Source organism: Podarcis erhardii (genome assembly GCF_964252035.2).
Source record: "Podarcis erhardii genome assembly, chromosome: 2".
NCBI classification, from domain to species: domain Eukaryota; kingdom Metazoa; phylum Chordata; class Lepidosauria; order Squamata; family Lacertidae; genus Podarcis; species Podarcis erhardii.
Window position 1 is genome coordinate 35,362,481 of NC_138498.1, and position 15,180 is coordinate 35,377,660.

At 44.9% G+C, this 15,180-nt stretch overlaps 1 protein-coding gene across 8 annotated transcripts in view; it reads left to right on the plus strand.

The window, feature by feature from the left end:
• TMEM94 (transmembrane protein 94) overlaps nt 1-15,180 on the plus strand; it is a 70,586-nt gene that overhangs the window by 22,954 nt on the left and 32,452 nt on the right. For all 8 annotated transcript variants that reach the window (XM_081850661.1, XM_081850664.1, XM_081850662.1 and 5 more), the window contains 7 exons: nt 6,024-6,143; nt 8,649-8,776; nt 10,684-10,820; nt 12,154-12,356; nt 12,695-12,846; nt 13,718-13,820; nt 14,714-14,800. In XM_081850661.1, the coding sequence (XP_081706787.1) occupies nt 6,024-6,143; nt 8,649-8,776; nt 10,684-10,820; nt 12,154-12,356; nt 12,695-12,846; nt 13,718-13,820; nt 14,714-14,800 (930 nt within the window). The remainder of the gene's footprint in view (nt 1-6,023; nt 6,144-8,648; nt 8,777-10,683; nt 10,821-12,153; nt 12,357-12,694; nt 12,847-13,717; nt 13,821-14,713; nt 14,801-15,180) is intronic.

A 15,180-nucleotide genomic window follows, 5' to 3' on the forward strand; every position in this document is an offset into this window, starting at 1 on the left:
AATTGTAGAGTTGGAAGGGACCCTAGTCCAATCCCCTGCAATGCTGGAATATGCAGTTGTCCCATATGGGGATCAAACCTGCAATGTGCACAACTATGAAAGGGGAACCAACAGAAGATGATTTCAGATCCCTCAGCTGGTTTGATTTCCATTTACCTTTCCATTATAATTTACTCTTTCTTTCATAGTTGTGCCATTGAGCATAACCTCACAACTTGCAGCATTATCCTAGAGTTTTGAGTTCCCTTGAGAGACGACTACTTTGCTAACAGCCACCATTGCTTGTTTTCTGGCAAATTGGGATTGCAGAGTGACAGTCAGAGGCAGGGTGCGGGTGTCTTGTCCATAACACTAGGAAGTATCTGTATACATGCATATGTGTGTGTGTGTGTATGTGCACGTGTGTGTGTGTGTGTGTGTGTGTGCGCGCGCACACACACACACACACACACACACACACACACACACACACAGTTGGTGGTTGAGACACAGCACCATAGGCTAGATCAATCTTGCTTGCTATGTAATCAATGCAGAGCACTTGGTGCTTCTACTGCAGCCATTCATCTCTTTACAAATGGAGGTTTAGGCTTATTTAAACTTGAAATATCTGCTCAGCGAAACGGACGAATGTTAGTGCTGGGGGATGAGCAACTGCTTATCGTGTTGGAAAATAAATACAGACTATGTAGCAGGCGCCAGTGCTGAGAACACAATTGCATTGTCCTACTCAGCATTCTCCTTCCTAACTTATTGAATTCATTTTGGAACCAATCCTGAGCTGTGTCGCCACTTTGCTTTTCAGTTATAATCCCTGCCACCTTGCGTTTTTCTGTGCCAGAAGGGTTTCTACTATATCCAGACTCTGGGGAATTAGCTGCAAAGCCCCAAACTGCTAAAGGGTAGAGTGATAAGCAATGCCTGCAAAAACGATAGAAACTGCCATGGCACCTTAGGGACTAACTGGTTGGTTCTAGTGCATACCTGGTTTTTGTTTCTTTGTTTTACAAGCTGCTTTGAGCATGATTTTTGTGAATGAATGAATGAGATTGAATGAATACAACTTTGTGTGAAGGTTTTTTTTATACACACAATCTGTAAAAATTCAGGCTGCTCAGTATATTATTTTTCTCCACTTGTGCCTTAATAGATGTGAGTAGGACAAGGAAGAAGAAAATGCAGGATCAACTTGTGCACATTGGCAGTGTCCAAAGTGTCAAAAAATGAAACTGATGCAGGAATACAATGGGAAAGGGGACACCCAAAGCTGCCCCCAAGATTCTCATTCAGATTTCTCAAGGTGCAGTCATGAGCTCTCGTGTCATTATCTTGTTTAAGTAAAATAATTTTGAGACCTTGGAAGCTAATAGAGAATAGCGAGCTTCTGCTCATCTTCTCCCTGGCAGGAAAGAAACTAGCTTTCTTCACTTACCAAAGGGTTTAGAGAGGACACGTATTAAATGGAGAACCCTGCTGCTGTTCATTTGCTGTTGCGTAGTGCTGTAAGAAGCTGAGAGCCTCTATAGTCTAACCGAAAAGCATGTCAGAACTGAGTCTCCAAACTGAAAATTTGAGAGACTTGTGGTACTTGGAATAAAGAAAATTGCTTCAGCTCCTCATGCTGCTATGGGAGTTAGTAGGTGCTCCTCTGTATACATGCAGTGTTCCACATAATGTGTGAAAGCTGGACTTCTAGCTCAAGCACATAATCCAGACTATTCCTGCAGTGGTTCCATGGACTTCAAACCTGAATGGCTCTTACGCTTTTGAGGTGTATTCCAGTGTGTAGACATAATTCTTTATTATCATAATATGTGATGAATTCCTAACACACCTCTATGTGAAGATCCAAATTACCATATTTTTCGCCTTATAGGATGCACTTTTTCCCCTCCAAAAATGAAGGGGAAATGTGTGTGCGTCCTATGGGGCAAATGCAGGCTTTCGCTGAAGCCTGGAGAGCGAGAGGCGTTGGTGTGCACCGACACCTCTCGCTCTCCAGGCTCCAGGAAGCTATCCGCAAGCCTTGCGTGCCCGGGGAAACTCCCCCCGGGCGCGCAAGGCTTGCGGGCGGCAGCCTGCAGCGCGGAGCAAGGGGCGCCCTTTGGAGGACGCCCCGTGCTTCTCGCAGGTGTCCGCAAGCCTTGCGTGCCCGGGGGGAGGCTGCTATGCTGCGGATAGCAGCCTGCCGCCCAGCGGGCGGGGCGGCCTGAAGCAGAGCGCCCCGTGCGCCGGACAGACATCCGCAGCATGGGGAGCCCTGCAGGAGTTCCCCGCAGGGCTCCCCACGCTGCAGATAGCAGCTTGCTGCCTGGCGCGCGTGGCGCCCTGAAGCAGAGCGCCCCGCGCGCCGGACAGACATCGGCCAGCCGCACAAGCTCAGGGGACAGCAGGGAGGCGCAGCGCCGCCATCCCACTGTTCCCCGACCTGGTTTTGGGGGGGAAATAAAGGGGGGAAAATTCCTTTATTTCCCCCCCAAAAAAGTAGGTGCGTCCTATGGGATGGAGCGTCCTATGGGACGAAAAATACGGTATGTATTTTAAAAAAGATATAAATGAAAAAAAGATCCTCCGGTAACATAGGAAACTACCTTTTGGTAAGTTAGATCTATGGCTAACTTAGCCCAGTAGTGTCTACACTTGCAGATAGCTGTTCTAGAGTTTCAGACGCGGGGCATTCCCAGTCCTACCTAGAGATGTCTTCATATTCTACACCACAATAAATTTGGCAATTTACTGAAATTAAGTGAGCAGTGCAAGGCAAAAAGTGGGCAGGACTTGTAGAGTCGGTATGTTGATGGAAGGATTTGATGCTAGGAGAACAGAAGGAAGTGTGATTCACACTGCCATTCAAGCTTCCTTGATGTCTTGCTTTGAGGTTCCCAGGTTGTGGTCCGTGGAAAGTGTGAGTTTCATTCAGCTGGTCCATGACATGTCTGTGAACAACACTGGCAATCTTAATTCTGTGGAATTCTAAGGACTTTATTTTAATAAAATGCAAATATAAGAAGCAACACAAACAGCTGAAAACCACACAGCATGTAGTGATAAAGCGGGATATCAAATCCAAACTCTTCTTCTACAACCGGCAGGGGATAAAATCATTAAGTGGTCTGTGTGGGGCGGAGTGGATTTTGGGAATCATTGATCTAAATCCTGCTGCTTGGGACTAATTAGAGCTGTCACTGGAGGGCTATGGGCTCTCCGTCCTTGGTCTTGTTATTTGGCCCAGTGGCAACCACTCAAGGACCCTAGTGCTGATGGAGCAACTGTTGAAAACTTGTGCAGTATATTTTTTTTGCCAAAGTTAGAATCATTCAGCATGGATGGGACTCCTGGATCAAGTAGTCCCTTTCCGAAGTCAGGAAGTCTGTTCCTAACACATGGCTAGCAAATACTTTTGAAAAACCTCCAAAAGAAAGAGATTCAGTCTCTTGGTTCTGTTTCCTCCCACTAAGAATTCTGTTAACTCTGCAAAGATGTCTCCTGCCATCACAGAACCTGCAAGGCTCACATTAACGTGTGCTGCCAGGAATGCTGTTTATATCTTCCTTTTGGGGGGGGGGAGTGGTAGTGATTGTGGTGGTGGTGGTGGGAAGCATACGTTTTGCCACACATTGATGTAATCTGGTCCACGTCCAACAGAAACAGGGGAGCCGTTTTCTTCTAATCCCTAAAACCAGCCGAGCAGAAGGAGAATTACGTCAGGTTTTATTCTTAGTTCTGACAGGGATGCAGTATCATGGCTCGTGCTTCATGAGAGTTAGCTTATTTTAGACGTTCATTTTGCTGCAGAGGGATTTGCAGTTTCACGGAAGAGCCATAGGGTGACGGCAGCCTCGGAAAGTTTGTCTGTCTGTCTGGTTAAAGCTGGTCTTCTAAGAAGTGGCGTGGGACTGTGCTGACTGTGCAGAAGCCTTTCCTCTTTTGACAGCTGAGCTTCACCCATCCCTGGCAAGGGAGCCTTCCTCACCACAGCTTGGAGAAACATGTTCCTGGGAAGAGGCATCATCAACACCTTCCTAGAAGTAGTTGCAGCTGCCAGTAATCCAGGGCTCACCCTTATTTAAAATGCCGGCTGTCAGTTTTTCGGCTCTTTACTTACATCCTTACAATAGGGCTTCGTCTGTTATTTTCGAGACCGGACAGCCAAATGGCACCTCCTTCTCACTGACAAACACGGGGCATGATCTGCTGGGCTCTTCCCCAGTGCAACCTGTGCTGAAGCGGTCATGAGTTGCGTAAGAGCACTTGTGTGCTTTCATGCATTTTCTGTTTTAATAATAATAATAATAATAATAATAATAATAATAATAATAATAAATTTTATTTATACTGGGCGCAGGGTGGCTAACACCAGTAAAATTGCAGTACAACATAAGGGGGGGGGGACCAATTTAAAATACAGGTTAAAATGCAATTTAAAATGCAGCCTCATTTTAAAAGTAGCCCATAGATCAAAACCATACGGGGAGGGAAACATAAGGGTCAGGCCAGGCGGAACAGCTGTGCCTTGCAGGCCCTGCGGAAAGATGTCAAGTCCCGCAGGGACCTAGTCTCTTGTGACAGAGCGTTCCACCAAGTCGGGGCCAGTACTGAAAAGGCCCTGGCCCTAGTTGAGACCAATCTAACCACCTTGCGACTTGGGATCTCCAAAATGTTGTCATTTGTGGACCTTTTGATGTGGCTTGTTTAGGAGAACTTCCTAGTGGATTCTGCCACAGGGTTGCGTAAGAGCAGTGGTTCTCTGTGGCCTTGAGGAACAGACACAGCCTATTGGGTTGGAAAAAGCAGTGGTGGGGAACGGGGGCTGAACTTTTATTGCTGTGCATGAGTCTCATTTGCTTGCACTGCCAGAGGGAGCAAGATGCAATGCCAACAGCACCAGAAGGGAAAGGGGCATGCAGGAAAACTCAGGTTGTGACCATTCTTTCCTGGGTGGGTATACCAAACCTAGTATGTGTATGTTTCTCTGTGGCACAGTGTTGGTATCAGGGTGGATGAAAATCAATGATTTTTTTAAAAAAGATATTTAAAAATCAGATTTTTTAAATTTAAATTGGATTTTTAAAAATTTAAATTGGATGTTTTTGATTTAAATTGGATTTTTAAAATAAAATGCTTTGGAGGAAAAATCTTTCTAAAGATAGTTTTCTGTTTAAGTTACATTATAGTCCAAAGGCTATTTATCAGGAAATAAGAATTTGTTTTAAGTTTTTCATGTGTGCTGAAACTCAGTCTAAGTTTTTTTTAATTGTTTAACCACATCAGTTAACAAACTTGGATACATATGCTATAAGGTTATTGTTTTAGTTAAATAAATTGTTTAAATTGTAATTACGGAAATGATTATTTTTCTCCTTCCAATAAAGTACAGCAGAAAAGTTGTCCAAATTTAAACAGTTAATTTGTTAAACCTCACAACAATTTCATAATTATCTATGTATTTCTAAGAGTATAACCAAAGCAGTCATTTTTGATATAACTGTAAAAACTACTCTGAAAATTTATTATTTCAAAAATGAAACCTTCCTCTGGTTATCAATATTAAGATGATACCAGCAAGAATGAGTCTTTCTGTAAAAAAATGATTTAAATCAAGTCTTACTGAATCGTGATTTAAATCAAATCCACCCTGGTTGAAATTACAATTAGTCTAGGATGCATTCTTCCAGAATGGTGGAAATTTATTTGTATGGTACCTATGCTTGAGCCATAACAGGCTATCTAGGAACTGGGTACATTTTGCATGCAGGTAGTCTGTAGCTGTTTGTGAGATTGATCTCCAGAGAATACTGATCAGTTTACCCTAGGAGGACTCAGCTGCCCTGTTGTGGAAAGTTTTCTGTAATGTTTGACAAAGGGAGGGCAGGTATGCTAAGGTATAATGGATTTGCTAGACGTTGTTTTGCACCAATTTTTCTGCTGGCGTCTTAAGCAGCCTATGACTGCAGAGCAGAGAAACTGCTAGGCAAAGTGATAGAGAAACACTACATTTGGTGTGCAAAACTTTTGTTGTCCAGGATGAAATGACTTCAAATTTGGGTCTGACCACAACGAAGGCTCTGACTATCCTGAGAGACCAGCTGTCGGCACTTCTGGAGGGGCATCAGAAGGAAAGGAAGAAGGCGATTTCCTGGAAGGTAAGCATGGCATTTTGCTGCATGTCGGTGAGTTGTTTTCAAGAAAACGTTACGTCTTTCTTTGTAAGGTAGATTTTGCAGACAGATCCTTGGAGAAAGCAAGACTTTTCCCATTCCTGAAAGGTGGCACTTCTGAAAGGTGGCACTTAGCTGCTTCCAAAATGCGCAGCTGGAGCTGGAGCCGTGATGGTGGTGCCAGTTCTCCTGATGTTGAGGGACGCTGGCAGCAACACCAAGGGCAGAGGAATAGAAGAACGTTGGACACTACCAGGTTGCTGTGTACTCCACAGAATCATAGAATCATAGAGTTGGAAGAGACCACAAGGGCCATCGAGTCCAACCCCCTGCCAAGCAGGAAACACCATCAGAGCACTCCTGACATATGGTTGTCAAGCCTCTGCTTAAAGACCTCCAAAGAAGGAGACTCCACCACACTCCTTGGCAGCAAATTTCACTGTCGAACAGCTCTTACTGTCAGGAAGTTCTTCCTAATGTTTAGGTGGAATATTTTTTCTTGTCGTTTCGAACCATTGCTCCGTGTCCGCTTCTCTGGAGCAGCAGAAAACAACCTTTCTCCCTCCTCTATGTGACATCCTTTTATATATTTGAACATGGCTATCATATCACCCCTTAACCTCCTCTTCTCCAGGCTAAACATGCCCAGCTCCCTTAGCAATTCCTCATAAGGCATCGTTTCCAGGCCTTTGACCATTTTGGTTGCCCTCCTCTGGACACGTTCCAGTTTGTCAGTGTCCTTCTTGAACTGTGGTGCCCAGAACTGGACACAGTACTCCAGGTGAGGTCTGACCAGAGCAGAATACAGTGGCACTATTACTTCCCTTGATCTAGATGCTATACTCCTATTGATGCAGCCCAGAATTGCATTGGCTTTTTTAGCTGCCGCGTCACACTGTTGGCTCATGTCAAGTTTGTGGTCAACCAAGACTCCTAGATCCTTTTCACATGTACTGCTCTCAAGCCAGGTGTCACCCATCTTGTATTTGTGCCTCTCATTTTTTTTTGCCCAAGCACAAAGAGGCCCGCCTCCTTCCTCTTCCAGCCTGGTGCCTTAATCTGAGTATTCAGAGCTAGTGGTGGTGGTTCTAGGGGCCCCACCCCAGTAGCCTTTGTTGTAATCTTCAAGCCTAGTCAGAGGAATTTGCCATTCTCCAGGCACCTGGCTTAGATTACTTATTGACCTCCCTGTCTGTGACTCCCGGCAGGAGACAGGCGGGGTCTCTATCGGCGATCCTCCTCAAACGTGAGAAGAACACACCACTCTTCCCTCCTCCCTGTCTTCCCCAGGAGGGGGAAAGAGACAGACAGAAATGTATTTACATGCCTTTATTTCTGTCTATGCAGCAGTACAGAGAAACATGTCTGCACTCTCCAAACACCAGCAGCAGAGAGAAAAACTCCACCCCTGTACTTCCAGTACATGTCAGGTGACACTCTGAGCTAACATCCGGTGCTCAGTACAGCGAATAGACTGTCCCTTCGCTCCCACGGTACAGTCCCAAACATCAACATCCTGTTTGGCTTTCCAGCCAGCTGCAGCTCGCTGGTGCATTGCTCCTTTTTCGTAACAGCCTTCCCTACTGTGACCAGTTCACAGAACCATTAGTGGAACTGTGAATTCTTTGCTCCTCTGCAAAAGAGCATGTTCAAGTCTTCAGCGGCGCTGACATGGCGCTTCATATCATCTACAGTGGTACCTCGGGTTACAGACCCTTCAGGTTACAGACTCCGCTAACCCAGAAATAGTACCTCGGGTTAAGAACTTTGCTTCAGGATGAGAACAGAAATTGTGTGGCGGCGGCACAGCGGCAGCGGGAGGCCCCATTAGCTAAAGTGGTGCCTCAGGTTAAGAACAGTTTCAGGTTAAGAACGGACCTCTGGAATGAATTAAGTTCTTAACCCAAGGTACCACTGTATACCTAAATGATAGAGAATTGTCTATTTACTTATTTTATTTAACCAAATTTATATACAGCAGTTTACGGGAAATGTTGAAATTATAAATGAAAAGCAGTTAAAAGCAAGTAAGAAAAACATTTGAAAGATTATTAAAATTTAAAAGGTTAAAACGCGACAACACCTGCATGTCTGGATTGGCTTGCCTAAAGAAAAATGTTCTAAGCAGATGCTGAAAAGTCTGTAGCAAAGGTGCCTGCCTGCCAGATGTCAATAAGCAGGGAGTTCCAAAGTATAGGTGCTGCCACACTAAAAGATCAATTTCTTAAAACTGCAGAAACACACATTATGTGGCACCTGTAACAGTGCCAAGTCTGCAGATACATTCGAGTTGGCACATATGGGGTAAGGCAGTGCAGCAAGTGAATTAATCAGAGATAACCTTGGTAGACCGTGTTCATTTCCAGTGGTGGTAACGTCTGTCGCTGCCTCTCTCTACTACTCTCTCGTCGCCCGCTTTAAGCAAAGCCTAGGTTCCATTTTGTTGATGTAGTCTCTCTCCTCCTTTGCACTTCCTTTTCTTTTTGGTAGGAGGTGTGGCGAGCCAGTTTCCTGCACCATGGCAACCGCTGTTCCTGTTTCCATTGGCCAGGGGCATCCCTGATGCTGCTGACAGTGCTGATACTATTATGCTGTTATGGGAGCCAACCACAAGGAAGGTATGCTATCTCATTGATCGTTTTACTGCAATATTCTTTCCATAAATGACCCTGAAAGCTGCTAACATTCAATCATTAACAATTCCATAAAACAGTAAAAAAACAACAACAAACAGTCGCAAATGAAACTCCAAACCAGATCACACCAGATGATTGAAACCAATAACCAGTTTCCACCTAGGTTGTGGAAATGTGTTTGCCTAGTGTCTAAAGATAGACAGGGAAGGAGCCAGATGTGTGCTCCAAACCAAAGAGTTCCATAAAATGTGCAGATCACCAATAAGATCTCATCCTACAGACCCACCAATGATGGAACACGGAATAGGGCTTCTGTTGAAGATCTAAGCACATTGGTGGATTTGTAATGGAGACAAAGTGGCCTTTTGGCTTAAACCAGCAGACTTGTCAGGGCATCTACCTAATTTCTCTCTGACCTCACATTATTTCCCTCTTCACTGGTTTATGAGACGCACTCATATGGTTTTTTGGTTGGAAGGATTCCTGCAGGGCACTTGTTAAAGTGTTGTCAGGCTTCAGGGAATCTGCTTCCTTCCCTCCTTTGGCAGTAGATAAGTAGAACAAAGAGTCTCTTACCAGTTAGAAACTTTAATGATCACAGCGAGAGAACAAAGAATCCATTCCTAGGAATGAAGGTGCTCCCAATTAAGGGTTACACCAACTTCCTCCCTAGTCACCCACGTCACTACCGCATCTTGTAACCTGATCTCTCAACCACTGCTTTCTGTGCTGCCACCTTATCTGCTCTCCTTGACCTTGGGCTGAGTGGATGGACGCTTTCAAGCAACAGTGGTCTGTTAATTCTGTTTCCCAGTTCTCCTCCTCCTAACTGTTCCCCATCCAGTACTTCCCAGCTGCTGCCTTTTGATCTGTGTCCCTCTGCAAACCACTGTTCCAAATCTATACTGTCTCACTGCTCCTGGGAAGATTCAAGATCCTGATCAGGAACAGGGGGAGGGGGAGGCTCCCACCATTCCTCCTCAGTACGGTCCCTGACATGTGTCTTCCAAGTGTGGGATGGACATCCAGTTCAGCATAGGGTGCTTGGGCTGCCAATGACTGGCTTTGAAAAGGTGTTTGGGTGGGGTTTTTTTTGTTTTGTTTTTTTAATATAGCTGCTGGCACAAGGAGATTTCTAACAAGCAGAAGGATTGGGGATGTTTTTAACCTGCCGGATTTCATATTGTGATTTGAATCTATTAAAGGCATAGGAGCCCTGTCCAGCCTTGGCAGTCTTTCTGTGTGGCATTATGTCATGAGTCAGATGACTGCAACTGAGCTGCATATTTAGATGAACGAAGGAATATTTTTACATGTCACCCATGTGGGTGTACAGGGTGCCAAAGCAACAACCGATGAACATTTTGCTTTTAATTTTACGAATATGATGGTGGTGTTTAATCCAGACCCCTCAAAGGATTTTTAATGGGTTTAGCGATCCTGATTTGAATTAAGCTGGATAATACAGACCAGCCTAGAAGGTGCAAAAGGTTCCATGCCCTTGTCAGTAGCAGGTGGGCTGGGCTGGGGTGGAGGAGGTGCTTACCTGACTTCCCAGCAGGTGAGTTACTATTTCTTACCAGGAGAAGCAAGGCAGCAGGGAGAGCAGCATGGTGCAACTGGACCAGCAGAAACACTGGACTGCCTTGCTTGGTGCATTTGCACCCCACTGCATCCTTGCTGCCGCCTTGTTCCTCCCACTCCCGGTAAGCAGCAGAGACTCACCTGCCAGGAGCTCATGTTCTGTAAGTGCCTCTGCCTCACCATGCCAGCTGCTCTTGGGCTAGAGACTTCCCTTCTTGCGACTCCTGCCAGGACAGCCACATGGGGACGTATATTTCATTCCTTTATTCAGCTGCATGCAACCTCTGATGCTTTGCTTTGAACAGTGAAGGTTCTGAAATTGTGAACGCCTTGGCCCTGTTCCTCTTGGTGCTGCTCGACGTCCTCTTGATTGGACGGCAAGAGAGGCTAAAGCGGCAGGAAGTCGAGAAGAGACTCCGGGACATCATTGGCAGGATAAATGGTGAGGCCGCCTCTCTCCCCACACTGCCCCTCGCTCCTGTTTGCTATCCTGTGTAGCCACATCCTCTCCGTAATTTTAGTGCCTACTGTCCATTAGTTTTTATGTAATGCCTTAAAAAGCAAATTCTTAATTAGGGGCAAATGTTGCTTTCATATCATGGTCGTATCGAATCTTGTCCCTTTAACACCCCAGAACTATCCTTGTCTTCCATCACAACCACAGCTGTCAGTTCTCCTCCTACCATACCTTCATAGTCTACCCTTATGACTTATTCACAGGACAAATGTACTAGGCTAGGTTTGCCCTTTCTTCCCCTCTCTCATTTGGCACCCCGTTTTTCCAGCAGCCAAGTGTATTCTCTCCTCTTCCGGATTCCCATCACAAAAGCTTAACACCACTTTTCACCTTCCAGTAGCACCTTAGAGACCAACTAAGTTTTTTATTGGTACGAGCTTTTGTGTGCATGCACACTTCTTCAGATACACTGAAGATACAGTTTCAGTGTATCTGAAGAAGTGTGCATGCACACGAAAGCTCATACCAATAAAAAACTTAGTTGTTCTCTAAGGTGCTACTGGAAGGAATTTTTTTATTTTGTTTTGACTACGGCAGACCAACACGGCTACCTACCTGTAACTACCACTTTCACCTGTACATCCTCGCACTATCAGGGGAATGGGGGAACTGTTTTCCCCATTGTCATTTGCAGCGGCCTCCATTCCTTGTTGCCTCCACCGCTCCCCACTCCACCCTGTCCACTCTCTCATAGGCAAATACATACACTGATTTTCCAAAGACGTGGAGGCTCCTGCTGCCTGCCCTACAGGGGGAATATTTGAGGACAGCTGCTGGAAGCCACACGGTCTGTGTGAGGATCAAACCAGAAGTGACATTAACTGCGCTTTCATGATTTAGGAGAATGTAAATAGCAGCTGCAAGGGGGCTTGAGTAGCAGTTTGACTACAGGGGGTGGAAAGAGAGGGGGAGAAGGAGTTTAACTTCTTCCCCACCATAGTCTTGAGGAAAGTCATGCCCTGGAGCTGCATTGGTACCAGTGGAGGCTTCCTTCCTGGTGCAAATTGCAGCTTCAGGAGGGTGATCTTTGTCAGGATTGCCGTGGGGCAGTCCTTACAGTTTCACTGCTACCCAAGCACCACCTTTGCAAATACTGTTTACATTTTATTAAAGGTGCATTCATGCAAGTAAGGCAATCCATGCACTAAGATGCATCCCGAATGGATTCCTGCCGTAGTGGGGGATGTGGCTTCTCACCCAAAGCCCACCCCCTCTGGCCATGGCACCACCATACCTCTTCTGCTAATCTACTTTCCAGATGCCTTGAAGGATGGCAAAGAGCTGAGCTGGACAAACTCCATGTACCCTGACCTTCACATGCCCTTTGCTCCCTCCTGGTCACTCCACTGGGTCTACCGGGACGGCCATCTTGTCAATCTTCCAGTCAGCTTGTTAGTAACAGGTGATGTCGTTGCCCTGAGGCCAGGGCAGGAGTCCTTCACTTCTCTCAGAGGGATTAAGGTAACTCAAGTTTCTTCTCTCTTTGCACCAGGGTCCTAAGTATTATAAGGGCCAGTGCTTTTTTCCCAGTGGGTATTCAAGGGCACCTCCTTCTTTTGGTTAAAAAGTGTGACACTTACTGTAACAACTTCATGGTGAAACAAAACAAAATAAATAAAATAAAATAAAATAATTTGAAAATTCCTTCCAGTAGCACCTTAGAAACCAACTAAGTTAGTTATGGGTATGAGCTTTCGTGTGCATGCACACTTCTTCAGATGCACGCTTCTTTCTCGCGTGCACACAAAGGTTCCCTGAGTTTGCCCATTTTCAGCTTTTGTCTCCCATTCTTCTAACAGGATGATGAGCACATTGTCCTGGAGCCTGGGGATCTCTTTCCCCCCTTTTCTCCACCACCATCTCCAAATGGGGAGGTGAAGAAGGGACCTCAGAATCCACAACAGTATCGACTCTTCCGTGTCACAAAAACACCAGTGATTGACAATGTCAGGTAAGTTCAATGTGAGGACACTTTGTTACTGAAATTTGAAGTAAGGTAGCAGAATGGATGGAGAATTCATCTGAAACAGGGCATTCTTAGTGGTGGCTTCCTGGCTATGGAACGAACTCCCAATGAAAATAAGGCACCCCCCATTTTCATATGTGTTCAGTAAACATGCAAAAACCTTTTTGAAAAAAAATATTTAGTTATCCAGGCTTTGGGCTGAGAGTTTTATGACATTTTTACACTGTTGGTTTTAACTATTTCCTTGAATATATGCTATAGTGCTGCTTTTAAATTGTTTTCAACTGATTCTGTTTTTGTGATCTGCCTTGAGCTCCCTTTGGGGAGGAAGGACAAGTTACATACTGTATTTTTCGCTCCATAAGATGCACCCCCCCCAAGGGGAAATGTCTGTTGGTCTTATGGAGCGAATGTGTGGTCCCTGGGGTTGGGCGGCGGGAACCCGGGCTTCCCCCGCCAGCCCCGCAAACTCCGGGAGAAGCGGCAAGGCTGCTTGCAGCCTCACCGCTTCCCCCTAGCCTGTTTGGGGGGTATTTTTTTTTAATCCCCCCCAAAAAGTAGGTGTGCCTTATGGTCAGGTGCACCCTATGGAGCGAAAAATGCGGTATTTGAAATAAACAAATAAAATATGTTCAATCCATCCTGTGTTCAGTTATAACCACAAGAATACATTATAGTCATAAAAAATCTCTGCCGTACAATATTTAAGTATTGCCGTCTGACAAATCAACTCTTTGGATGGAATATACCAGTCCCATATAGTGGTTTGCTGTATAAAGCTGGGAGGTAAAAGAAAGAAAGCAATAAATACCTGGAACTTTGCAAAATCCTCCGTAAATATCTTGTTATTTTTCAGGTTATGTTTAGACATGGCTTTGTCACGTTCCGTGACTGCTCTGGATAACGAAAGGTTCACTGTACAGTCGGTGATGCTCAAGCTTGCCGTTCCCATTGTGCTGGTACGTCCTATTGATGAGCTGCTTTTTGTGACCAGGCTTGGTCCACTCAGGTTCCAGGTGCCTGGGACCATTGCATTTGACTACACCTTCCTGTGACCTGAGCAGTTCTAACTTATGCAGTGGGTTCTTGATTGGTTTTGTGTATTGGTCATACTCTTTGGAGCTCTGCATTCAGTGGTAGAATACTGGAATTACTTGGTTTGTGCATAGAAGAGAATTTGGCAAAATCCATGGATGTTCATGGCAAGCCCTGGATTCTCAGACTCCAGTTTATATGTATAGTATGCATCATTTTTAGGCAAATCTTTTTTTTTTAAGGCAAATGAAGTAAACAGGCTCCATTAATTAATGCATTTTTTGTCACATCCAAAATTAGTCACTACTTATAGGCCTTGGGATGGCTCAGTTGGTAGAAAGCATGAAACTCTTAATCTCAGGGTCATGGGGCAAAAGATTCCTGCATTACAGGGGCTTGTGCTACATAAACCCCATCCCTTCCAATTCTACAGTTCTATTCCTTTTTTAGATTTAGATTTTTAAACTTTTATTTCCAACACAGTTGTAGGACACCTGCTTTGTATGCAGAAGGTCTTGTATTCAGTCCATCATCTCCAGGTAGGACTGGGAGTGTCCCCTGCCTGAGACCCTGGAGAGCCTTCTGATGGTTGGTGCTGAGCCGGTTTGACGAATGCTCCTTGGTGTTAGGCAGCTTCCTGATCAGTTCTGGGAGACATTTACCTTTTTCAAATGGCTTGGGCCATTGAAGCTCTGATTGCTTTAATGTAATAATAACCAGAAGGTGTTTCTGTAGTGTTTTAAGTGATATAACTACACCTATCATAGTGATTTACATATAGGGGCTTCTAATGCTGTCTCCTTTCCTTAAACGGCAGATTGGTTTCCTGATCACCAATGCCATACGCTTTGTTTTCATGGCTCCTGGAGTTGTCCCTTGGCAATACACATTGCTTCAGCTGCAGGTAAAATAGAAGAATGTGTTTTTATTTTCTCTGAACTTCAGTTAGTTTCCCGTATCAGGAAAGACATACTTTTCTGGGCTATACTGGTGTGTGTGTGTGTGTGTGTGTGTGTGTGTAGGTGATGCAAATCCACCTAGCTATGATGTGGATGTAAAATTGATTTTAAACACTAATTCACCAAGAAACTTCTGTGGTCTTCTGAAGGGCTCTTCACTTCTGTTCTGTTTTTCCCTGTGGGGATATTTGTTAGTGAAGTGTTCAGGCTTAGCCTGTGTCTAGAAACCTCTCTCCTCTTGGACTTCCATATGCTTGTTTTGATGAAGTTTCCTTTCACATCTGAGATTCATATGGAAACTGTAGCTTTTCCTCTCAGTTTAAAA